General features: G+C 41.8%; 2 protein-coding genes across 10 annotated transcripts in view; one reads left to right on the top strand and one right to left on the bottom strand.

Moving 5' to 3' along the window:
* Window positions 1–3148, top strand: part of LOC102938126 (rap1 GTPase-GDP dissociation stimulator 1) — a 54610-nt gene extending 51462 nt beyond the window's left edge. For all 3 annotated transcript variants that reach the window (XM_007067246.3, XM_037905540.2, XM_037905541.2), the window contains 2 exons: window positions 709–837; window positions 2120–3148. In XM_007067246.3, coding sequence (XP_007067308.2) covers window positions 709–837; window positions 2120–2271 — 281 coding nt within the window. In that variant the 3' untranslated portion in view covers window positions 2272–3148. The remainder of the gene's footprint in view (window positions 1–708; window positions 838–2119) is intronic.
* Window positions 3149–4339: 1191 nt separating this feature from the next.
* TSPAN14 (tetraspanin 14) overlaps window positions 4340–27400 on the bottom strand; it is a 75304-nt gene continuing 52243 nt past the window's right edge. For all 7 annotated transcript variants that reach the window (XM_027829491.3, XM_043551187.1, XM_043551189.1 and 4 more), the window contains 7 exons: window positions 25658–25708; window positions 19912–20058; window positions 18916–19086; window positions 14627–14752; window positions 12727–12771; window positions 11943–12062; window positions 4340–9027 (listed from right to left, as the gene is read on the bottom strand). In XM_027829491.3, the coding sequence (XP_027685292.1) occupies window positions 8956–9027; window positions 11943–12062; window positions 12727–12771; window positions 14627–14752; window positions 18916–19086; window positions 19912–20058; window positions 25658–25708 (732 nt within the window). In that variant the 3' untranslated portion in view covers window positions 4340–8955. The remainder of the gene's footprint in view (window positions 9028–11942; window positions 12063–12726; window positions 12772–14626; window positions 14753–18915; window positions 19087–19911; window positions 20059–25657; window positions 25709–27400) is intronic.

The following is a 27400-nucleotide window of genomic DNA, read 5'->3' as shown; positions in this document are numbered from 1 at the left end:
ATAAATGACAAAATAGGCTAAAGGATCCTGCAAAAGCTCTGAATGAAAGAAATGAAAATACCCTCTGCGTCACAGTTACAATTAATAGGTTGGATTCCTAGTAGCATGGAGCACTCACAGCTCCCGTCAGCTTCAACTGGATTTGCGGTTGCTCAGCACCTTTGAAAAAATGGGGCTTGATATTTATTAAGATTGGTGCTGCATATATAGGACATAAAAGACACTATCCTGAAGATCTTACAGTCTAATCTGAAGAACAACGACGATTGCATTTAAGACCCAACTACAAGAAGCCAATATTAATGCTAAGCTCCATCATGGACTAAAGCCAGAAAGGAATGTACTCTTAGACATGGATCAGTGCTGCCAGCATTGGTCAAGTCAGAAAAAGATCTATATACAGAAGATTAAGTCAGCTACCCACAACTATGAGAATGTGAGGGAAGGCTAGTAAAGATTGATACATATGAATTAAGCCATGATGTAGAAAATTTACTACCTATGGCTGAGCTGTTTTATGGGCCTGATACTGCGAGGTGCTGGGGGGGTGCTCAGCACTTCACTGGACCAGGCCTTATATCTGCATTAAGGCAAGTCAGCCATTTTCTATCTTGTTTGACAGACCTTCATTTTTCATATGCAAGTTACCCAAGAATTTTTCATTTAAAACATAAGTTGTCATGGAAATAATTCTAATTTTATTTTCAGAAGTCATCAAAGATTCACTTAAGGAGTCGAGACTAGTTCGAAGCTTACATAAGCTTCTACAAGACGAGAGCACAGGTCCAGAGGTGAAATATAATTCAATGGGCCTACTGTGCAGCCTTCTTAATTCAGGTAATTTCACTTTGGCACTAAACGCCTGTCCATGTCTGTTACTGTGACATCACAAAAACCGTGTCACTAAGTATTTTCAACCAGGTGCGAGGTTGCATCCAAACAACAAAGTAGCAGCAGCAAGACTCAGAGGTTTATTTCTTTCTGCCAGGTAAGGACCAGACAGCCATTCTTCCTCTCATGGGATACCACCTTTCCCTGTGAGAAGTCCACTGAGGTCATTGGAACTACCTGTGATGGAGTCAAGAGTCAAAAGTCTAGAGGAGGGAGCAAAGTAACACAGACACCTTCACGCTTCCTCAGTTTTGGGGCTAGCATGCACCAGCTCTCATACCCAAAGCAAAATGTGTACGACAGCCTTGCAACCAATTAGCTCAAGATATACTGGCTCGCTGACCCCACCCCCCATCTCCTAGCCATGTTTTCCCCTACAGAGGCTAGGGAGCGGTGTGGACAAACAACTGCCATGCTGGCACCATGCTGCCTAGAAATTCCTCTCCTGGGAGGAATCCCCAGCTGCCTGATTAAGCTGGCTCTAAGTCTGCTATGTGTCAATAGAGAGTCTGCCCAAATAGTTCTGATTTTTTTTAATCCACATTTTTCTAAAATGGTTCAGGGGAAACCTGAAAGTGGGTTCCAGTTTTTTAAATATTTTTTGAAAACCCAAGAATTTCTAAGTTTAAAAATCTATTGTCTGGGCAGACTTTTTCCATTTATTATATTCCAACAGTCCTCATACCACCCCATGGACCCAGACTGCTGAACCATAAACCAGGTAGGTCAGATCCTCAGCTGGTATAAATTAACAAAGCTCTATTGATTTCAGTGGAGCTGTGCTGGTTTACAGCAGCTGGGGATCTGACCCATAAAGATTTTCTCAGTGGTCTATTTCATTAGCACGCTACAGACATCTTTTAACTTTGATGCTGAGTGTCAAATCTTCCTGGTATGAAATGCTGAAGCAAAATATAAAGCACTAGGTGGAGGCAGGAGCATGGCTGTTGTAATACATTCTGAAAAATTATTATTTTACAACTAGTTCTTCTGGGAAGGGTGAAGTAATAAAAGAAAAGATATTTAAACATGGCAATTAGTTAACAGTTGCAAATAAGTTAACTTCTTTACAAAAATCATCATCCCAAGTGAGACTCTAAATAAGTTTGTATTTAAATAAAACACAGGGGAGTTAACCTGCAGCTGTAATACATCCTTACATTGTAGTATCTCCTTCAGAGTGTGGACTAATGCATGTCATTAAAGTCTGTGTTTGATCTCCCTTCAGGTGATTTGAAGCAAGAAGTAGAAGAGGACAACATTAAAGAAACCTTGGAAAAACTTTGTAGCCATAGCAATGCAAATGTGGTCAAGCAGGCTGTGATGACCCTCCAGATACTGAGAGATGAGAGTCAAAACACCGGCTTTGTTTCTCCATAGCTGTTGGTGCTGCTTTCTCTGGCAGCTGGGGTATTTCAATAAAACGTTATCTTTTGCCAACAGCCACCATATTTATCACGCTGATGTCCACTAAATGCTATTAAACATAGTGCAAGCTACAGCTCTCATTGACATGTAGGGCCTCATTTTCAAAACTGTACATGCAACACTGTATATCCATTTGTACTTCTGGTTTGCACCCACACTGCATTACTGCAGCTGCATGTACCTACAGGCAATCCAGGCTACACTACAGCAGGGACACCCCCTGTGGCAGGGACAGGGGCAAGGAGCTGCCTCCTCCCTCCATAGAAACTGCAAATAAAGATCCTTCTTCTCCTGCTCCCTCTTTCCCCCCAGGCCTAGCACTAGTGGCAAGATGTGCCCTTCAGCCCTCTGGAGAGACAGGTGCAGCAGGAGGGGGTGTCCCCCCCCGCCCCCAAGTCTGACACCCTGGCTGCTGTGGTAATCTGTTTGGGAAGTGGGCCAGGCCCACTGCAATTTTTATTTCCCAACGTGCAGAGTCCTCTGCTGAGGCAATGTTGGCAGGAGGCCTCAGAGCTTGAGATGGACACTGTGAGCGATGGATGGAGCAGCTCCTACTCCCTTGGCTTTCAGAATGTCTGCTGACTCATTACATGACTCATTAGAATGATTCTCATTTTAAACTAAAGGTCCCTTTATGCTAGTCTGGCAGAATAAAGTGGCCCTAAAGTGGGAGTAAGTTGTATTTACATTTCTTTAAAGGCTCCATTTCAGCACCAGAGCAGCTCTGATGGTCTCAGATTCTGTTTTCCTCCCTAATTTCAGCTGCTTTCTTGATCACGATGCATGACCAAATGTCTTTTTAAGGAATAAATTTCAGTAACTGCATGGATATACTAGGTTGTGTTTTGTTTTAACTCTTCCCTGGTTATGCGTATTGTTCCTGGGGAAAGGACCCCACACACACTCCTTGCAGTATACTTCACTACATTACTGTCTGCACCAACTGAGAGGGACCAAGCATCTACAGCTGCATTAGACACTCCAAGGGACACTCCAACATGTCAGATTTTATAAGGTGACATGGGACAGATTGTGCCCCCCCACTTGCCAGACTAGAAGCATAAGGGGCTGGGGAAGAACTCAGCTTCTGCACACCATAGGGCTACCATGAACAGACCTACCCTGGCCCTCTCTGAATCCCTGGTACAGGGGACACATCCAGGGTGAGAGGGGGAATCTCTACAGTCCACGTCATTACGAAAATTCTGGAGCAGTTCATGGACAGCCCGCAAGAAACTGTTGTATACTGGAGCATCCCTCAGGGTAAATCAAACATTTGTAACCCACAACAAACATTTGTGGAATATTTAGATTAAACCTTCACAAGGGTGTTAGTCTACTCCAGCTAATTAGCAGTCTCTCAACTCGGATTACAGTAGGGCTCTAAACTCCAGTCTAGATGTATTCGAAAAGGAGAATCAGGGCCTGAAAAGTTTAGTTTGGAATGATTTCAAAAATTCACTCTCTACACGAGGGGAATATTCAGTCAATGTTCTATCACAGCAATCTTACATGGCTGCATGAATATTCTTGTACAAAATATTTAAATGTCAGTCATGTGTGACATCAGAAAAGCTAGTCATTAAGTAAAGGAAGACACTTAAAATGAATGGAATGTCAATAGAAACCAAGGTGCAATAGTGTCATAGAAGACTAATTACACACAAAAGGAATGAATACAGATTTGTGCATACATGTAACACACTTGTACAACTCACCTTTCAGCAAGGGCTGAAATACAAAATATTGTCTCATTTCAGATATCTTCATTTTTATCCCTCCTTGCACCTCCTGGTGAAGGATTTATTGAAAAATTTAAAGCATGTCTAAAAAATAATTCCTAGTATAGAAGACATTTTTCAAATTAGCTATATTTTTTTTTAAATTGTCCATGTAGCTGGTCTCAGAAGCCTAGCAACGTGCAATATCATCAAGTTCTGAAATTAACAGACCTGAAGTAAATGTCATGGCAGAGAGACGTTAAAGTCCTTTCTTAAAAAAAATAAAATTAAAAAGATGATACATGTAATGAAAATTAACTTTATTTATACAAATTTTAGGGACTGCAAATTTAGCCACAATGCATTTTACAGTTCTCCTTGAAACACTTTTACACTGGCTTTCAACATTCAATTACAATCTTTGACGTTGGCAGACCATACAGAAAGCATCTGTGCAATAAATCATAAGCAACATTTGGCAGCTGGGAGTACAACGTAAGAATGAATTAAAAAGGTCTCAATGTAAAAACATAACAAAAGCAGGTATGCTAAAGGCACCATCTCATTTGTTTGTGCTGGTCATCAAAAGCATCAATAGAGAATTTAAACCTCAGCAATAAAAACCACTCAATTTGCAAATGGCTGGATCCAACAAGTCTCAGAGCTGAAAAGAAAACACAGGTCCAGTGATGAAAGACATGAGGTTTGATATATTAAGTCAATTTATTTTAAGGCTTAGAAGACAAAGGTATTGGAAGAAAAAGAAACCAAACTCCAGGGAAACCAACTGGGGAGCAGAGTTTGATCCATCCTTTTGTGGACTAGAAACACTGTTAAAGCTACATGTCTAGCTTCTGGAAAAGAGGGGAGCAGCTTGACACACAGCTCAGGCTGAGTTGTGGAGCAGCCTTGACAGACTCTGATGGGAGCACACTCCAGCCTTCTTGTGCTGTACAAAAGGTCATTGCAACATGGGGTGGATTGTTCAGATTCCCAGGAGAGGGGTGCTCCCTTGGGAAGAGGATACACTTCTGTGTGCTTTACTCAGTCTGGGGCTCACAAAAGAATCTATTCTCATCTTGATCCGTAAGCAGTTGTGTGTCTGAATCAAGGTGCATTAAGCGGAGACCAAAGCCCATTATCACTGTCACTCATAACGGTGAAAAACTAAATAAAGATAAAGTATCCCAGAAATAAAAGCACTCACTTCCTAGAGATTAAATGTCCTCTCATAGCCCAGTCCATTAGTTCTGCTTTTGTCTCTCAAGTTCAGGTCATATAAGTTAAAGTTCACATCTGATATCTTCATTAAAAAAACAAAAAACAAAAAAAGAAAGAACTTGTTTCTATTGTAGTGTGGTGGACTTGGTCTGAATGCTACCGTTGAAATCTCAACTTCAAGCATTTATGAAGTTTGGCGGTGGAATGATTTGAGTTGCTCCTCATTAGGAGCCTTAGAGGCAGCAGAAGCAGTTAACTGGTTAAGCTTTGCAGGACTCAGGCAATCAGAACCTACATATCTCTAGCAATTAAGGCACCGCAGGTTCATAAAGGATGTTCTATTTAAAGGTGTGTTTAGTAAGCAACGGGCAAATGTTCATGTTTCATATCAATTCAGGGATCTAGTTTTTGCGAACTATATTTGCCACTGCCAGCAGAACTGCTCTTTAAAATGGCTGGGAACAAAATTTCCAGAAGTACCTAAGTGACTTAGGAGCCAAAGTCCCATATTGAAAGTCACTTTTAAATACACTTAGGCTCCTAAATCCCCGGGTCACTTTTGTATGTGGGATTTAGGCACTTTGGAAATTCAAAAGCAGAAAGAAGTGAAAAATGATGATAAAACCCTTTTCTCTGCTTTTGTGAGGCATTAAGCATTATTTACAAGAGTGTTGTAAATAGCTGCTATTAACTTTAAGTGTTAACAGTAGTAAAAGCAACAGGAATAAGCACCTAATTGTGAAAAGCTACACTTCAGATTTTGTTTTGCACAGAAGACACGATTGATAAGACAAGAGGAGTTAGACACTAATTTGCCATCAAGCAAGCAGAAGAAACCTGATGATACAGAGAACTACAGAGAGATCTTGCACCTGCCCAGATCCTCAGCTGGTGTTGGGGTAGTTCCAATGAAGCTAGTGGAATTGTGTTGATTTTCCCCAGCTAAAGAAATGGCCTGCTGGTTTTATTGGTCTTTCAGGGAAGTGCTACCTCTTCACAAGTTCAGAGAATAGTGAAATCTATTCCCTAGATGCAATTCAGGTGGCTACATTTCACAAACCGAATGTAGTGTTTTCAAACTAAATGGATTACTGTATTGTCACAGGTCACAAGCATAAATTGGTTGATGTGGCTTTAAGCCTCGGGTTGTCTGGCGCTGCAAACCAATGTTCTTAGTGGAAGAACTTGAAGCAATAATTATAGACATTGCTGTGCTACCTACTAAATGCAAATATCAGCAGAGAGTTTAAGCCTGTTATCGCTGCAATAGATCCAGCAAACATGTGGCACAGACTTCAGTTTCAGGGCTCTGTAGAAGCAGCTTCTTTTGCCCTCTTTCCAGCTTCTCCTACTTACTGTTTTTCTTCTTGTTGAAGATCAAAGAAAAAAAAATCACAGTATATGCCTGGAGATTTTACCTTCAGGTCATGTAGAAGGATACAATAGACACTGTATTCTGTGTCGGTCTCTGAGGAAATCAGCCATTCTTAGACAGGCTTCCTTTTCCCGTTCCGTCTCAGTCATTGGTCAGAAAAAGAAACATGAAAGCTCAGCTGAAAGCCACATACAAAATACAGCATTGTCCATGAAATGTTTCACAGAATGTCAAAGCAGCCTTCTTCTAGCTTTCATGCAAGAAAGGCTGGTACAGATCCCTATTGGTACCACCTTTCTTCCAGTGAATTGCTCATTAATACTTAGATAACACACACAAGGTTAAACACATGTACATAAAAAGATGTAATCAGAAGTCTGGCATTCTAAGAAAGCATAACACTTTGGAAACAAGCATCAATGTAGTAAAATATAATTACAAAAATATATACTTTACTAGAATTTACACGACATTAGGCACTGCAAATAATTGCTATCCCTGAAAAATAGGGTGCCATTACAAGCAGTGAACAGTTTTGTTAGTAAATAGCCCATAGTAAAATTGACACTGCAACAGCTATTTAAAAGCGTTCCTTATTATGTATCACACATTTCAGCTTTTACAGTTAGTTGTACTCTGATTTTTGATTTCACAGAAGATCAGAAGAGCGGTTTGGACTAGCACTACAGGCCAGATCCAAAGCCCACTGAAGTCAATGGGAGTCTTTCCATTGGCCTCCATAGACTTTGGATCAGGTCTTAAGCACACCAGTTTGCAGGAAATGTCATAAGGATTTAATTTCATCCCTGGTGTAAACAGAAGCCACACCCGTTTTACTTCAATGGGAGTAGCACTCACTTTGGGCCAGGGCCTAAAGCATTATTCTGGAGGCACAGCTCTGAGCATTTCTTCAACATGACTGGATCTGGTATTTTTGCAGGAAAGGCTGAGCAGCAAAGGACAAATGGAACAGGAAACAACAATGCATTCAAACAATTTCTTAAAATAAATTAATGCTAGTAACTCCAGTGCTCCACTAGACTCTTATGTGTATTATATTAGCTTTTGACTAGCCTGGAAAATCCTGAATCAAAGGTCTGACAGAGTTTAGCTTGTCCTTGAATGTCTTCTTAGTCCTACTATAGCAATCAACAGTCAAAGAAGATGATAAACAACAGTGTAGTGGACAGGTGTGAAAGAGAACAGATGGCAGACTAGAGAGCTTTTGACAGATACAATCGCATATTCAGTGATCTCTTGTACCAAGCAGAATTGTTAAATGCCTTCAGCCCAGCAGATATCACTCTTTTTAGAAGTAATTGCTCTACAAAACAGTGTAAGCAAACGGTGAGATTTTCTCCTTGATAAATTAAAACTATTTACAAACATCTAAAAAGGAGTAATAGCATCAGAGAATCCACCTACCCTCATGAAAAGATTTCCAACTATGCTATCAATATATAATTAAATTACTCTCTCTTGAGAAACTTATGTGGCAAGAACTTTCAAAATAAGTGGCTTCTGTTACTCAAGCATTTGAGTCCCTACTGAAATATCTACATTAGCTCATAAACATTCCCTACTTCTGCACAGCTGAGGTTCCATCTGACAACTGGAGACTTAATGACATTTCTTTATGGTCTCTAATACCAAGACTATCATGACTCCCAATAATCAAATGACATAACTGCCGGGGCCTTCCACTCACATAGGACGCAATGAAATGCTTGGTGTTTCGAGAACAGACTACAACGTTTTGACAATAGACGTTAAGTAACCTCCTTTGCCTATTCCATCAATGGGGACATTGTCGATCTTTAGGACACTCTCTTCTAAGACCATGACAAACACTACAACAGATGCAGCTATGGTCCACATAATGAACGCAACATTTGCAACCTCCAGTGATGGTAGCTGGGAGCCAAGACAAAACAGGCCTCACAGCAGCAAGTTCTTCAAGGTAAGGGACTGGTTTACAGCAGTTTCCATTTCTGCTTACTGAAGTCTTTCAGTCCATCCCTTATAGGTTTAGAGAAATGTCTTCCACACCAAAAGAGGTTTAAATCTAGTCTTCCCCTTGGAAAAAGAAACAGAGGTTGCGTTGGGGAGAAGGGGATTAGGAGGAGGAAGCAGTGTCTTCTTTCTGCACCAGCCTGCAGCAAAAGCAGAAGCAGAGTAACATCTGGCTGATACAAAAATAAGGCTTTTAAAACCTGGAGCACTCCAAGGCCTGTGTGTCTCTCAATTTCTTTTCACCTTGATGTCACATCAATAGCAGTGAAATGTATTTGTCTTCACAGCTGGTGTCTGCTTTCCTCTTCAGAAAAGATGACTTGCCTTTACAACTTCAATATCCGAAATCAGTGACCTGGCCAGGAAAATCCCAAAAATCTAAAGACAAACACAAAAAGACACAAAACCTGTAAGCAGTCTGGGAGGAAAAATGCACATTCTGGAGATTACCAAGTTGTGAGGCTGCTCTGAGTAAAGGGACAGATTCTGCTACCCTTAGTCAGGCTCCAATTCTGCAAACACTTAAGCACATGTATAACTCTTCTCAAATGAGTATTCCCATTAAAGTTAATGAAACTACTCATGTGAGTGACGTTATGCTTAAGATATTTGCAGACTCAGGGACTTCTCACCCAAATAGCTACACACTACCCAATGAGGGTAAGGGTGGCATAATCGGGCCGATAAAACAAAAAGCTGGTGATTTAAAAAAAAAAAAAAGATGCTTTCATGTAACACTTCTACTGGGAACAATCATATGACTTCTGTGTGTCAGAATGGGAAGCCAGGTTCAGCTAGGTTCCTTTAGGTCTAACACTCTCCCATCATTTCAATTACTTTTAAACATTTCAGGCATTTCCATTTTTCTGCCCAGTTCAGTGATTCAACTTGAAGATTTATAAAATCAGAGGGTTAGAAGGGACCGCAAGGGTCATCTACTCAGTCTAATCCGCTGCCAAAATGCAGGATTTGTTGTGTCTAAACCATCCAAGACAGACGGCTGTCCAACTTCCTTTTGAAAACCTCCAGAGTAGGCTTTTCACAACCTCCCTAGGCAGTCTGTTCCATTGTCCTACTGTTCTTACAGTTAGGAAGTTTTTCCTGAGAATTTAATCTAAATCTGCTATGCAGTAGTTTGAACACATTGTCCTTTACCCTGCCCTCTGTGACAAGACAGAAAAATACTTTTCTCCATCTTTTTTTTAGGGGAGCCTTTCAAGTATTTGAAAACCACTATCACATCCCCCCCACCCCTTAATTTCCTCTTTTCCAAACTAAGTATACCCAATTCCTTCAGTCTTTGCTCATATGACTTGCATTCCATCCCTTTGATATCATATAGCCTGACCCTATCTCTCTCTTTTAGTCAATATTCCACTTTGGAAGCTTTTTGTACGTTTAATTCACATTTAACTGTGCCAAAGGAATGAAACATTTACCACAAACTTTAGTGTGAAAAATGTCATCATATCATTTTGAGCCTTTCACCAAAAATGGCCTTTTTCAAATTAACCCCCCCCCCCCCCCAACATTCAAAGTTTTGCAATGTTTCAATGAAAACTGGTTTGGGTTGAAAAGAAATTTTGGAAAAAGGTTGTGGGTGTGCACGTGTTCAAAAAAAAAAAAAATCAGTAAAACTTTCATGTTTTTCACAAAAAATTGGGCCATTTTTGAAAATTTAAGAGGAAGTTCAATTTTCTCAGATTACGTTTCATTGTGGGTCCATCATGCAATGTAAAATAATTTACTGATTTAAGGAGAAGATCTAGTCACTGAAGACTTCTATGATCTTGAAGACGAGCCAGTTAAAGATCAGACATCGCTACTATTCTAGTCCTGGGCTTCTCCTGAGCACAGATTACCAAATAGGTTCATTGATACCAGACCATGTGGTGGTTTTAGGATATTGATGAAAAGGGGCATGAAAGTGCAATGAGACCAGCAAATCCATGTTAACTTGTGACAAAGGCAAGCTTGAACATAGGTCTATGGAAATGAGAGGTCACAACAACACCTCCGCACTTTGCAGCCTTGTCCTTACTAGCAATTTTAAAAAAACCTAAAAGCCATACATTTTTTTCCTTAAAGAGAGACTTAATATTTCACAAAGCTAAGAAATTAAAATAAAACCACATACACTTTCATCCTTCAAAAACACAGTGTTAATTTTTTTGCTATACTGTTCTTGCAAAACCCAAGGATTTCAAAGTTTCTAAAATACAGTAACTCCTCACTTAACGTTGTAGTTATGTTCTTGAAAAATGCGACTTTAAGCAAAACGATGTTAGGCGAATCCAATTTCCCCATAAGAATTAATGTAAATAGGGGGGTTAGGTTCCAGAGAAATTTTTTTTTTGCCAGTCAAAAAAAAAGACTATATTATACATACATACATACATACATACATACACACACACACACACACACACACAGAGTATAAGTTTTAAACAAACAATTTAAGACTGTACAGAGCGATGATGATTGTGAAGCTTGGTTGAGGTGGTGAAGTCAGAGGTTGGGATATTTCCCAGGGAATGCCTTACTGCTAAATGATGAGCTAGCAACTGGCTGAGCCCTCAAGGGTTAACTCATTGTTTTTAATGTAGCCTCACACTCTACAAGGCATCATGAATGGAGGGAGGGGAGACAGCATGGCAGACAGAGACACAAACCTTGTGTGTGTTTTAGAGAGAGAGAGGGGCGCATTTCCCCTTTAAGTATGCTGACCCCACTCTTAAGTGCACTGCCTTGTTAAGTAGATCAGCAAGCTGAGAGACCAGCTGCTGCCAGGAAGCTCCATCCGTGCTGAAACCTCTCGTGTCCCCCCCCCTGGTCTACGGAAGACGGGGTAAGCGGGGTGCAGGAGCAGGGGGGGAGGGGGACACACTGACATTAGCCCCTCTATGGTCCCTGCCCCTGCACAGCAAGCAGGATGCTCGGGGAGCAGCTGGGCGGCTGCGGCACAGGGAACTTAGGGTAGCGGGGAAGCTGATATGGGGGCTGTTGGTCCACCCTGGTTCCAAGCCCCCACCAGCTAGCTGCAACGGGCTGCTCTTCCTGCAAGCAGTGGACAAAGCAGGCGACTGCCAAACGACGTTATAAGGGAGTATTGTGCAACTTTAAACGAGCATGTTCCCTAACTGATCAGCAACGTAACAACTAAGCAATGTTAACCGGGACGACTTTAAGTGAGGAGTTACTGTATTGTTTTCCTCCCTTCAACTACCTTATAGTAGACAGAAGATGTGAGGCTGAAGCTTTTACTGTAGCAGTAGAAGAATGAAACCACTGACCTGTAGCAATGAGATAGCTATGAAGGCTCCTGCAACAATGTAGATGTTTCGGGGTAGCCAAGCTTCAAGAGCAGGGATACAACCCTTGGTGAAAATTAAGTTGTCCCATCGGTTTTTCTTCTGGGTAGACAGGGTGGGGGGGTGGGGAAGCATGTTACTTTTTCGTTTATATTTACTAGAACTATGCAGGCAACATTTCTTTGTATGGCTCTGTAGTTGACAGAACTAGTATTTTTAAAAGGAATCCCGAAGTACAAGAACTAGAGACTTGTAACTCAGATTGTCTTGAGCTTCATGAATCAGTACATATTTCTTGCTGCAAATTGACTATTATTTTAGTAACACCCTTCAAAAGTTCTGATAAATAACCAGAAGTGTAGAAACTTATTTGGAATACACTTGAACTTTGAGTCTCTTCTTTCAATGATAACAGCGCTACCTCACCACCTCCCACCAATTAAACATATCCACTGTCTCTCTCCACCTGTCCCTAGTACAAGCAGACCCTCTCACTGGCTACAGGAAATCCCCAGGGCAACTTCCATGCAGGTGATGGTATAGTCCAGCATACAGTTATTTGTTCTTATAGTTTTCCCTTGCTGCCCTATTTTATCGGTCCTGCATAAACATTGACTATTACTCTTAGTTTCTCAAATTTAAAAAGATAGGCCAAAATATTTAAGTTTTTCAAAAAGTGACCCAATCTAATTTATCAGTGTGTTAGATCACACGTCTGAACCACCACCAGCTAGAAACACCAACACTGTAGGTAGCAGATACTCACCTGTGCTCTGATGTCATATCCACACTGCGTATTCACAACCTTTTGCTGGGAAGGGGGAAAAAGTTAGAAATATTAATACAATCCTACCAGCTTGAGTTCACAGGACATTGTTTATCTGTTAGAAGACTCGTGATCAAACTACAACCAACACCAACTGAGGGAACTACTCTATTTCATTTTTTTTTTTAAAAGCTTATCTTTTATAAGACCATGAGACATGCTGAAGTATACGGATATGTTACCCCATTACTTTATAGGCCCCACACGTCCGTACAATCTTGTTTCTTCCACCCTCAGCTTTCATCACCAAGGCCAACCCAACATCATAAATTACAGCTCCCTCAGCTGTATCACTATTCTGCAGACATCTCTAACACCTACTTCTTGAAATACTAACGATCAAATACCTATACCTTCAAAGACTTCTGTCACTTCAGCCAACTGACTTCAACCAGCTTTATGGAGTATTGTGGCTGAAGTCCCACGCAACAACAGTTGAATGTTTTGGAGACGGGATTAAAAAAACAAAACAAAAAAAACCAGCCTGTTTATTTACACAAGAGTGCAGGGGATTTTTGTAAGCCAGTCGTGCTCCCCCTTTCCCCCTTTTGGTGGCATGTTTGTGATTTTGATCAGCTAATAGCTGGACTCCTACAAGATCACAAGCTATTTGACTTAGATTATTTTTAGTGCATTTAGTTCAAAAGTCGACCAAGTAATCAGACTCTAAAATTCTAACAAACCCTGAAAATAGGACCTGACATTGAAGCGTACTGAACTCTAAGCCTTACAGAGCACAAAGACCACTGAAATTACTTGTGGCTTCAATGGATACAGAGACACTTGTGTGTGTGAGTAATTCTGAGATTCATTTCAAGACCACAGTTTTGTTAAGAGGAAAGCAAAAAAATTAAAATAAAATAAAAATGAAAACCTATTTGCTTCATAATTATAGTTGTCAATTTAACATAATTTGCAGTTGTAGGAATCAAATGCCCAAAATAGCATTTTGTGCAAAGAGGTGTTTCACAGTACTGAATGCCAGAAACAAAAACAAGTTTGTGATTAAATCAAACTGAGTGCGACTAATTCAGACTGCTATTAAAAAAAATAAATAATAATCAAACCTTGAGAAAGGGGCGTCCTTCAAATCTCTTCTGAAGCACTGAGATACTACAGTCCTCATGTCCAACTCAAGGTTCATGTCGCAGCCAGGCAAGCAAGCCAGATAGACTGCTTTTGGGCCCGAATCCAGCAAAGCACTAAGGCGCATAAATCCCACTGAGGCCAATATGATTACTCATTTTATCCACAGAGCCAGTGAGTCCGTGCTATTTTATCTATCACAGGGGTGGGTACAGAACAGTTTTAAGATACCCCCTTCACCCTAGGGACTGAGCACACTGCTCAGACAGAGCTCCCAGGTCCCATCAGCTTTGGGAACAAAAGACCAGGAACTCAAGGAAACAATGGATTTCTAACAAAACAATATCCAACATCCATGGGCTTCAGGGATACAAAATTAGTTTCTCTAGTTCTGACATCAGTGTTTTTCAGCAATAGACTATAAGGTTTCTTTGGATCTCTGAGGAATTTGGAATAGCAATGTACAGTGAGACAGATTCTCCAGCAAGATAGGAGCAAGTGTAGCATATATTCTCAGAGGCTCTCCCCTCCATCTTCATTTACTCTTCCTGTTCGTTTTAAGTCTTTTCATACTCTCCCCAACCCCAAACACAAAGAAAAAGAGAGAGAGTTTATTTCCAGCATATTTTCTCTTCCTCCCAATCTTTATTTCCCTTCTTCTTAAAACCCTAGACATTACAGCATATTCAGGAAGCACATCCTTTCAAAATTCTCCAGTAATAATATAGAAATACAAAGGCAGGAAATAACTCACAGCAGGATCAGGTACACAGCAGGAAAAGGGAACCCCACACTTCTCACGACTTTTGCTTTCAGTGCTGCAGTTGAAGTAAATGTTAAGATCCCAGTCATCTGGCCCCTGAGCACCACAGCAATGGTTCTGCAACAGATGAAGAAAAACTTAGAAGTGCTGTATAAAGAGAATTGTCCTCATAATAGCCCTGTGAGATAGACAAGTGTTATCAGCTCAGTTTAACAGATCGAGAAACCGAGAGAGAGAGGTAAAGTGACTTGTCGAAGGCCACCCAGTGAATCAATGGCCAAGCAAGAAGTAGAATTTTGAAGACCCTAGTATCCAGCTCTATGTTGCTTACCCTAGACCAGTGGTTTTCAAACTTTTTTTCAGGCGACCCAGTTGAAGAAAATGTTGATGCCCACGACCCAAAGGAGTTGGGGATGAGGGGGTCAGGGCTTTGGGCTGGGGGTGCGGGCTCTGCGGTGGGGCCAGGGAGGAGGGATTTGGAGTGTAGGAAGGGGATCCGTGTTGGGGCGCGGGCTCAGGGTCGGGGCAGGGTATTGGGGCACAGGCTTATCTCGGGTGGCTCCCAGTCAGCGATGCAGCAGGGGTGCTAACGCAGGCTTCCTGCCTGTCCTGGCACCGCAGACTGCGCTGCACCCCAGAAGCGGCCAGCAGCAGGTCCGGCTCTTAGGCGGAGACATTCAAGCAGCTCTGTGTGGCTCTCGAACGCAGGCACCGCCCCCCTCTCCCGGCTCCCATCGGCCGGGAACCAGCCAATGGGACTGCAGAGCCACTGCTTGGGGTGGGGGCAGCACACAGAGCCCCGTTTCCCCACCCCCGCCTAGTAGCCAGATCTCCTGCTGGCCATTTCCGGGGCGCAGCGCAGTGTCAGAACAGGTAGGACTAGCTTGCCTTAGCTGGGCAGCACCACCGATGGGGCTTTTAACAGCTCGGTTGGCGGTGCTGACCGGAGCTGCTATGACCCAGTGCCTTACATTCCGCGACCCACTACTGGGTTGCAGATTCGCAGCTTGAAAACCGTTGCCCTATACCAGGGTATCTGTTAAAATTGTAACTTCCGTCCAGTTCCTGGGGACAGACATCAACATGACAAGAAATGTCATCACAACTGGCACTCTAAATGGTAGTATCAGAAGAAAGGCCATGGAGAGACTTGGCCTCAGAAAATGAAATATCACTTCACTTCTATGAGTTGATCCCATTGCGTTCGGGTAGATACATTATGGAAACCATGCACTTCCACTGTCAACCTACGCTGTACCCATTTTATATAAAGCGGACTTGATTCTCATATTAATCAAGCAATATATGTGTTTATATACTTTAGACGAGGTACTGTTAAGCAAAGCAAAACTACAACTAGCAAATTTTGAATAGTTATAGGGGTACAACTTTGTCCCACCCTCCACAGACCAGTTACACAAACATTTGCCATAAGCAAATACAGAAAAACGTTACAGAGATTGAACTTTCCTAAAACGTCAGTGTTTTATGAAACTGTAATTAAACACTTGAAATCTCCACTACAAAGTAGGATTTTCCCATCCCCATTTTACTGTGAAATTTGTATACAAAACCCACGAAATTTACAAAGCTTAATCAGAAATACATTCCTGAAACTTTTTCACCAAAAAGATATATACATGATTTGAGCTAACAAGACAAAGAATCAAACAAACAAATTTACTGATCCAGAGAAAATAGCCTGATTAATGAAACAAGACATTTTCAAAAGTCTCCATTATAATTTTAAAATATTATGGGAAGTGTGGACCAAATATAATGTGTTCCATTAGAAAGAAAAAACTAATCAACAATAACTTCAGGAACAGCAACATCCAACAGACAACACTGGAAAATAAGTTTGTTTTAGAATGGACAGCGTCACAATAGTTGGGGCAATTCAGAAAAAAATGCATTAACTTTGGAGGAAAAAAGGTTTGCAGTAGTGGCTAGAAGAAGGAGGGGGAAAAAACTGCTAAAAATAATTCTGTGTCAATACCTTCCTTCTACTTCTTTAAATCAATATGTTTCAGAGGTTGTACAAAAAAACTTGGAGACAGCAGCAAGTGGGTTTCCGCCTTTTCATCCACCCCTTCTCCCTTCCCACTCTCCCCTGCTCCACTCACCCAAAAAAATCACTGCTAGATGCCATGCTCCTACTAAAAATGCCAATCAGTCTGTGTAAGTAAGGTAAGGCTATAAAGGAGAAGCCCTGCTCAAATGTAAGCCACAAGGTAATGTGACTTTGCATTAGTCAATGCAATGAGCTGTATACAAAAAGCTCTTCACTAGCCCAGAGTCACATATTGAAGGCACTGCAAGTCAGCCCGTGCCTAGTTAGAAGATGGATTTCAACATGGCACTGAAAGAATATGGCAGTACCTTCTTGAAGGGTTTCCTCAATCTTACAGAGCTACACTTAGGGATGGATGTCAAGTTGTTTCCCTGTTGCCTAACCGTGTTCCCCACTGTGGGTGAGTGACGGGCTTATTCAGAGATTTTCTGGCTTTATTTCCACATTTCTTAGGCTGATAATCTAGCTGTGGAACTCTCTTTTGGGGAAATTTAGCCTTTTATTTTTATTGAGAGCATTTAATAAGGGTTCACCTGTAAATCAGCTTAGCACATTAGCCTGTCTCATTGCATTAAACCTGGATCAATAGCAACACCAGGAAGCATGAAAATAGTATGCTGAGCTGAGACATTTACTGATGCTGAGAACTCATTGCGAACAGGTAAGAATGAGCTGTGGTGACCTAATCGGATCTATTAAAGAGCAACACATTGCACAAATTGCCTATGGCATCCGCCAGTGTAGAAATCTGAGAATTAGAACATCTCCAACAATCTACATGACTATCTGAGCTAGTCTTTCTGCTCGTGCTTAACCACTTCTACATCTAGTGGTTAACACCTGGATGAATGGACAAAAAGAGCACTGGGGCACTGCTTGCATCAACCATCCAAGTGGAACGCAAGTGCAAAATAGCATTGCTACCAGTTTCTGAATCCTTGGCAAAGAGACTGATTTCTGGTTCTTAGCCTGTAAAGGATGGAAAGAAATTGCCTATAAAAATCTTGTGTGCCATTGGGGGAAAAACACTGAACAGAGGAAGTTGACCCCCTTCACCACAGCCTGTGTGAGCTCACATACACAATGGTTATTCTTTGAAGGGCCAAAGTTTGTCCCTGATGAAGTGCTTACTGAGCACATGGGTAGCATTAGAGGTGTGCTTTGCCTTGCATACTTACATTATGGTAAGAAGCTGTTGGCCAACTGATCTGAAAACCACCACTCAATTATTACTGTAGGACTTGTAATATCCTGGTGTGTGCATGCACGCCATTGTCCTCTAATGGATGGAATGTTAGCACCACTCCCATTAGTAGACTTGTCTTACTCTTTAGGATAGGCCTTCATTGCACAAGGCGTTGCTCTTAACTCCCCTCCTGTCCACACACACAGACCTCTCATCTGAGTGTAGTGGTGCTTTCAATCTGGGCTAGCTGGCCCAGGGTTATAGCCCAGGTTCTGCTTTCAGTCAGGCTGGTAACTTGCCAACTTTGCAGGACACAAGCTAAATCACTTGAGTGCTGATAGGCCTGCAACGCTTTCCCACATACCCAGAAGGGCAGAGAAGTTCTCCAACAAATCATTTTGAAAGAACCAGAAAGCAGCTCAGCTTACTAAAGCACAAAAGCCCATGGGACATGCCCCACAGAAATCCTTGTAATACATGCAGGTGAGTGCACAGTAACTCAGGTAGGGCTTTGCAGTATGGCTGCTCACCTCTGTGCTAAGCTAACCTGGGCGTCGATCACCCAGGCCTACTGTACTGAAGAAGTACCCTTTGAGACTGGCCCATTGAGGATAAGATCCAATACCTCTATACTTAAGATAGTCTCCTTTGGCTCAAGTGGTAGAGGTCTAGGTTTCTGAAACAGAAATGTCCTGCACTGTGTCCATGTACATGGACAGTGAAGTCCATGTAAACGCGATGTGATGATTAAGTCAACAGCTATGCAGTTTGCTTGGTTGCAGAATTATTTTAGGGTACTGAGAGTTATCTTCATTTTGCTGGAGGGACACATCTATTGACACCATTAAGTAAAATCAGGGCAGTCCAAAGAAGGCAGAACTTAAAGTAATTTTTTTTAAATCTCCTGAGAGAGCATTTTTTTTAAATGCTATCCCAACAACTGGAAAACCTCAAAGACTAAGATTGTTCTTAGGGTGAAAAAGAGAGGCAGAAAATGTGGCACGTTAAAGGATGACTTACAATTTTCTGCAGTGAGTCAATAAGGTTCTGTAGGTCGATGTCATCTCGGTAGGATTTAATGTTATTCTCAAAGAATTCCTTGAACCGGTCCCTCACCCAGTCCTGGAACAAGAAAGCCAGCACTGCTGCAGCCAGCTCCAACGTAAATATAAGTACAATCGCTCCACAGAACTGCAAAATAAAGTCACAGGGCACAGATTACAAAACTCTTATTTCAAATACAACCACATCTCAACTCAATTAAAAGTAGACACAAGGACTTCAGTAAAATGCTCACAAAGTACAAATCTGATCAAGACACAAGGCAAATTAAAATTAAACACAGTGGGAAACAAAATACAATAGGTGGAGTTATCTTCTTATTTGGTCGTCTTAAAGTCTGCAGTGAACATAGACACTGTGTCATAGTCCATTGTAATACAGAGATAATGAAAAAGGAATAAGCCAGTCAGAGATGGCAACACATGAAAATAATGGTCCTGACAAAGGTAGCTACTTGGATTTTTATTTCAATTCTTTTCTCAATTAAGCTGTTAGCTTCTGGATCCAGTGTAACATTAGAATTAAAACTGAGTTAAGCATTAATTTCTGTGCTGGGGTCCCACAGTTCCACCTACCAACCATTCAGAAGAGAAATGCATTTTAACTTAAGGAAAATATAGTTTATAAAAATTTTCCACAAAATCCTCTCAACATTTCCTGTTTTATTGAAGGTATCCTAGAATGCCTAATTTTGTGACATTAGAAGTGCTATGGGTTGCAGTGAGACTTCTGGTATCGGAACATATTCCAGAATGTAAGAGAAAGAAAGAGGTAAGTCTAAATATACTACTGTTGTGGATACCACGCCCAGCCACATCAACAGGAACATTTACCACACACTTCTGTGCTTAATTCAAATGTCTGGTTTCACTTAACAGTTCTTCTTTAACTGTGACACTATCCTTTCTCTTCCCTGAGCACTGAGCCACCAGACAGCACCACCAAGTTACTTACGAACTTCAGAAGGCAGATGTTTTCCCTCAGTGCTCCTACACAACCAGCGAATCCCAGAACAAACATCACTCCTCCAACCACCAAGACAAGTACCACCGGGTCAAAGCCATGGAGACGGGTTACCTTCGTGAGATCAGATAATACACCCTAAGGAGAATAATCACAAGGGAAAATAGGTAAACAAAAGGAGCACGTTTTTCATGATCAGGAGTTGTATTTTATTCCCCCACAGTTCTACTTCTGTATCCTCCTGCATTCATACTTGCTTATCAATTCAATGTATGTGCAAATAGCCACCATAACACAGAAATACTCTCTGGAAAAATTTTAATGTGCAATCTTCCACATGCTAATTTGTGTATTATACCTACAGATATGTCCCACAAGGGTCAAGCCGTCCAAGCATCAGGCCTCCCTAACCTTCAGCTTCTCCAGCTTCCCGACCTGCCTCTCCACAGGTCACCCAACAAACCAGAAAAAAAAGAAGGGACAGAGTGGGAGGGAAGAGAGATGGGAAGCTCAGCGGGAAAGTGAGCAGTGTGATGCCTTTCTGCCCCAGAGGGAATGAGACAGTGAGATTACCCCAGGAAGATATAGCAGAGCCCAATCCTCTCCTCTCCCATTTCACACCTGGAAACACAGAAAGCTAGGAAGAAAAAAAAAAATACTCTGATTCATGGTAATCTGCAGCTGTGCACATTTATGTCAACTTTCCACAAAAGAAAGCTTTCTTTTACCCTTGTGTAGGCAGGGCTGTTGAAACTATATGGGAGAGAAGAGTTTCAAAATTTTTAAAAAAGTTTAGTTTATTTTGTTATTGTCTTATGCTAAATAAGAGCTAGGACAGGCTTTCAGTAAAAGGAATGCAAAGGCACTTAAAAAGAAAAAAAAATTAAGCATGGAGAAGCCACTAATGCTACATTGATGTTTTAGAGGAAATTCTGGAACAGGAGTAAAAGTTGCATAGACAAAAGGCTACATGCAACTGTAACCCACACACCTCCTGGCTGTGGTGTTCTGTCCCACTTGTAACACCGACAGACCATGGTTGTTGGCGGGCAGGATCGAACCAGGGACCTCTGGAGCTTAGTGCATGAACCTCTATCGCATGAGCTAAAAGCCAACTGGCTCTTAGCTAAGACTGTAGAGCAGACTCATTTTATCTCTCTCTTTAAGTCAGGGGTCGGCAAACTTTTTGGCCGAGGGCCACATTGGGGTGCAAAACTGTATGGTGGGCCGGGTAGGGAAGGCTGTGCCTCCCCAAACAGCCTGGCCCCCGCCCCCTATCCGCCCCCTCCCACTTCCCGCCCCCTGACTGTCCCCCCTCAGAACTCCCAACCCATGCAACTCCCCCTACTCCTTGTGCCCTGACTGCCCCCTCCCGGGACCCCGCATCCTCAACCGCCCCCTGGGGCCCCACCTCCTACCCAACCCCCCGCTTTTTCCACCCCCCAGAACCTCTGCCCTATCCAACTGCCCCCTGTTCCCCTCCCCTGACTGCCCTCTGGGACCCCCTGCCCCTTATCCAACCCCCCAACCCCCCTACCATACCACTCAGAGCAGCATGTCTGGAGCCATATACACTGCCGTGCTGCCCTGCATGAGCATGCAGCCCCACCGCACAGAGGCTGTGGGGGAGGGGGGGATGAGCCAGGGGCTAGCCTCTGGGGCCAGGAGCTCAGGGGCAGGGCAATCCCATAGGCCAGATGTGGCCCGCTGGCCATAGTTTGCCCACCTCTGCTTTAAGTGGTCTTGGTGCCACTAGAAGGGACAGAACACCACACCCAGGAGGTGTGTGGGTTATATACTTCCCCTAGCTGAGGAAGCATGTCCTGCGCATCAGGGTCTTCCCAGCTGAAATCCCAGAAGAGCCCCTACTTGTAACGCTGACAGCCCCTGCTCATCGGCAGATGGGATCAAACCTGGAACCTCTGCAGCTTAAAGCATGAGCTTCTACTGCATGAGCTAAAAGCCAACTGGCTATTAGTTAAAGCTGTAGAGCAGACTCATTAATTGCTCTCTAAGTGATCTCGGTGCCATTAGCTGGGACATAACACTACACACAGAAGGTGTGTGGGTTTCACAAACCCCATGAACACCTTTTGCATGTGACCCTCTAGGCCTAGGGAAAGCTTGCACACCATAAGGAGGTTTTCCTGGAAAATTGTTTATAAATAGGTGTTTGATCAATCACACCATTTCTCATCCAGCACAGCAAATTAGTTGAAGCAGAGCTGCAGTAAGAAAGGTGAAAGAAGAACTCACAACCTAGCACTAGCTTTGCAGAAAAATCAATCTTCACGGAGATTTCAACTAAACAGGCTACCACAAGATGGTGCTAAAAGCCTGGAACCATCACAGCATTTCCACCTAGCGTCAAGCCTGAGGATTTGAACTAGGGCCACAGCAAAACAATTAGCATGCCGAGTGTGGCAATCAGATAGGGAGCTTTCAAGCTTCAGAACCACCTTTTCCCACCTTAAAGCCCTGAACAATGTCACAGCTGCTAAGGAATCAGTTACAGATGATGGGTCTGTGGGGGATGTTTTTGTCTTGAGAGACATGGGTGTTTTCCCCTCAAGACATTTTGCTGTACTCTTGAATTCAATTCATCTTGACTACTACCACGCTTTGGGGGTCTCCTTGGACATCTTTCTGCAAACTGAGGGAAAGCAATGTACAAACAAACAAACAAACAAACTTCTGCCAGTGTTACAGGGGAACCTACATCAAGACAAATTAATAGTTCCTTGAGACCACATGATGACATGAACACATTACGGTTATTTAGCAATACTTACCTTCCAACACCAAAATACAACATTGTTTTGGCTTTCATTGACCATTATGACTAGCTTATGCATATGCACCTGTCTTTATTATATACTTTTTCATCCACCTCCTCTTTGCTTATTGTAGTTTGCCTAATCTTAGAACATGAGTTCTATGAGTATCTTTCTGTTATGTGTTTGCATAGGACCTAGTATGATGAAGCCCTGATTCGTGCTGACTGAGGTTCTTAACACTAGCATAATAGAAATTACTAAAAATTACATACAAAATGTAAGTGCACAACCAGTTATAAACGTACACTACAAAGATGATCTTTCTAGACGGATGAAAGTAAATGAGAGTATAATTGCAATAATATTTAATATAGTAATAGAGCATGGGACAAACTAAGGTTTAGTATTGTTTTGTTGAGAGAGACAGGATAAAGAAAAAGTGGGGAGTACAAGACCGATCTTTGGTGATATCCATGTGGCCGCCAACTTTGTGAAAGCATGAAAGTTTCCAAGTTACCAGCAATATGAATACAAGAAGCATTCTAAACTGAGGAAGACCTCAGTCTTTCACTCTATAATAAAAAATGGGTAAAGATCAACAGGTTATAGAGTGCCATTTACAAAGCAGTGCTGGCAATTACGCCATGAAATGAAGATGTGTGGTTCTCTCAACCAAACTAAATCTAATAGTAAAAAGGGAGGTCAGAGAATTCAGAAATATAATTCACAGAAGCAGCCTACTTCTCTCAAAACATTGTATATTGCCATCTTGCTATTCAACAGAGACACCAGCGCTGGAATAACTAAAAATACACATCACAAAAGGGGGATTTTAGAGAGTCAATACTATCCTCTAATAAGCATGTAAATATAAGGCAAGGATATTGCTTTTGGGAAATTTTGTGATTGCTACTCTTTGGATAGGGATAGCACCCCAATGATATTTAAGAATTATTACACCTTCCTCTATAATTTAAAACAAACTGCCAGAGTGGGCTCTCATTAGAGCTGCCAGGTTGGCAGCAGTAACATGCTAACAGAACTTTACTTTTAATCAGCATTTGTCAAAAAGTACAAGAACTAGAGAGGAGCCGTTGCATGTTACACTTCACTCTGACCAATTATCATAGCCTGGGCATTCTCCATTACAAAATCGCTGAGAATATGTAGACTCTCTCATGATTATGAATGTCTAATAAAAAAAAACCCTGCTGAAGAATCAAGCTGAATTAATTCCGACTGGAGGGGAAAAACGTGAGGAATTCAGAATTATGTAGGTGCCAGATACGTTTGGATGAGATTAACAGTTTGCACCGGGGGAGAGTTCAGAACTTCTCCTTGGCTCTTCCTACATCCACCTCCATCATTGGTGAACTTTGTTTTGCTTTATAAATAAATTCATCTCCCCGGTTTATTGCAGCATCATAGCTCATGGAGTTGTTTCTTTACTGTACATTCAGAGTTCCATCTGCACAGGCAAGTAGACAGGACAGATCCACACTTCATCTGCACGAGAGCTGAAGAATATCAGCAACATCAAGGGATTTAGACACTAGTTTTTCTCACTGATTGTTTTATCTTATCTGTAGCTAACTACATGCACAGTTTACGGGTCTTTAAGCCACATTCACTTTGGTTGTTGGTCAAATCTGTAACTGAAATTCCAATAAGTGCTTTTTCTCCCAATACTGTTTATATTTTGCCAATTCCAGCCCTTGCTCTCAAATCTATTTAGCAGTTCCTCAACAGCATATGAAGTGAGATGGGGAAGAGATATCTCAGTTATCCACCACACCTAAGGAGTAATGGGAAAAAAATTAAGGGAATGTATAAACTTACCAGGGATCGATGCTGCAGGGATCGATGCACTGGGAGTCGATTCAGCGGGTTTAATGAAGAGTTATCTAGTCAAATTTTAGTGAAGACCCGCTAAATCGACCACAGATCGCTCTCCCCTCGACTCCGGTACTCCACCAGAAAGAGAAGCATAAAGTAAGTCGATGGGAGATTGTCTCCTGTTGACCCAGCGCGGTTGCAGACACCGCAGTAAGTCGACCTAAGCTACGTAGCTGGAGTTGCGTAACTTAGGTCGACTTACCCCCATAGTGTAGACAAGGCCTACGAAAGGGAAAATTTTGGTTGAATATCAGGAAAGCTTCCAAACTATGATCTACTAGCCTTTGGAATAATCTCTCACATCAAGTGGGGGAAATCTCAGCTCATTTAAAATTTGAGTAGATAAAACTCTAGTAGGTGTACAATAAGGTGATTTACTGACAGGGAATTGGACTAGATGACCCAATAGATGTATTGCATCTCTACAATAGATTCTAAAACAAAGTTTGTTAACAGAAGTTGTGACATTGGGGCTCAGACTTTTTTCCCCCTACAAACATCCCACCTCCACTACCAATTACAGCAACTCAACAATACATACACAGGCACTTGCAGTTCCAAAACCCTGTTGTTTAATTCTAATCACAAGCAAGTCACAACAATGCTGGTAGCAACAAAAAGAAATTTTAAGAAAAAAAGGTCAGACACATATGGCTAAAGCGTACCATCATCATCATAATGGATGGTTCCAGCTATCATCTATATTGGTAGATCGAATTGTATACCTGTACATATTTAGTCCAGCTCACTCCTCGTGGCAAATGGAAAAATAACGGAGTGATGCTGGGGTGACTACCACAGGACTTTGAAGGGGAGAATAGGTTAATCTAGCAAAATATAAGAGGGATATTATACCTGTGCTGCCTACTGTACATAGGCCCTACAGACACAACCATCCCTATGAAGGGCAAAAACTAGGACTTTATTCTATAAAGTAGTAAATTATTTTTTCCTTAAGAATTTAGCTCATATGTTTTTAACTCCTATTGTTTCTTGAGGATGGGAAGCTAAAACACACTTAAGAAATTGGTTAATGCAACATCAACAATCCTTCATAGTCTTACCTTTTCACTCCATGCCCAAAGCCCGGCTGCTAGGAAAGCAACTCCAGCTAGCTACAGAAAAGAAAATTTGATTAGTACACTAATCAGGAATGAAAACAAGACTTCCCAATGTGAAATAATATGCTCCCCGCACCCTCCTTAGAAATAATCACCATAAATACAAAAAATAAAGCAAATAGGAGAATGTATTTATGAGTCTCTGTATGCGTATAGGCTTACATAGAACAGCAGTCCTTTTCTCAGAAAAAATTGTTACAGCATAACATAAAAATCATCTGATAGGAGAGGTTTCCTAATTAAGTTAACACTTCCTGTAGGAACAGGAGGGCTTGTCAGGACTCTAGAGTTCTGTATAAAAGTGATGAAGTGAGCTGTAGCTCACGAAAGCTTATGCTCAAATAAATTTGTTAGTCTCTAAGGTGCCAGAAGTCCTCCTTTTCTTTTTGCGGATACAATCTAACACGGCTGCTACTCTGAAACCTGTATAAAAGTGTGTTCCCCTCATGTGAGGTCTACCATTGTATCCATACTGAAGAAACAAAAACATAGGACAAAGACTAACAATGATTGAGGAAATAGGAAAAAAAGTCTTGAATTCAGGAAGCATCACCTACAGTTTTCATTAATGTTAAGCAAATTTAGTACTGGCAAAGGATACCAGATCTATAGCACAACTAGAGAATGAGATTCTCTGACTAGGCACATGGCTCGGCAGTGGCAGTGCATGTTCCCTCTGCCATTCCACATGTGTGCCTTAAGCTTGTCCTAGGGGAAACATCTCCCAGAGATATGCTGAATCTACTCAGTTCTCTGTGAATACCTCTGAAGAGACTCTGAGCATCTCACAGGATCAGGCCTGACCATCAGCTGTGGCTAGTACTAGGTACTCTAATGATGAATGGGTCTGAGCCATCTCAACCCCAGACTCTCAGACTTGTGATTCTGCAATGCTGATACAAAAAGAGTTTGCAACAATAAAAGGCAGAGAGCAACAGATGTGCTTGAAAAGAATGTACATTGGGTTTAAGGCCCAGATATTGAAATACTTATGCATATAAATAATCCCATTGATTTCAAGGGGAATACTCATTTGAATAAAGAAAAGGATGTGAATAAATGTTTGCAAGATCAGGGCCTAAAATAATAATTCTAGTGTTTTGTCTCTTTAAATCTTAGAGTACTTTGAGATGGTTAGTATCATATCCCCATTTTGCGTAGAGAAACAATCTCTAATGTCCTCTTCCTAGCCAAAACTCAGAACCAGTACTCCATCCTCATCCTCCTTGATGACAGTTGACCATGCTCTCCTAGGAGGACCAGATGTCCCGATTTTATAGGGACAGTCCCGATATTTGGGGCTTTTTCTCACATAGGCTCCTATTACCCCCCACCCCCATTCCGATTTTTCACACTTGCTATCTGGTCACACTATCGCCTTCTTTAAATCTTGCTCTCCCTTGGGTTCTGTGACTCTGTACTATGCTGGTTCTCCTGCCACTCTAATCATTCCTTTAGAGGATACTCCTCCCCTCCCAGCTTTCTGCAGGGGTTATAGATGGCTTTGTCCTTGGTCCCCTTCTCTTCTTTTTCTAAGTAATCTCATCTGCAAAACACAAATTCAGCTACCATCTCCACATGCTGATGACGTGCAGATCTACCTCTCTGCTCCAGGCTTGTCTCTTTCTGTCCAAACCAAAATCTCAGCGCCTCCCACTCTCTCCCCAACATCTCCTTGTGGATGCC

This window comes from Chelonia mydas, chromosome 7 (genome assembly GCF_015237465.2).
Source record: "Chelonia mydas isolate rCheMyd1 chromosome 7, rCheMyd1.pri.v2, whole genome shotgun sequence".
NCBI lineage: Eukaryota > Metazoa > Chordata > Testudines > Cheloniidae > Chelonia > Chelonia mydas.
Note: the sequence above shows the minus strand (reverse complement) of the source record. Positions and strands in the feature narration are given on the sequence as shown.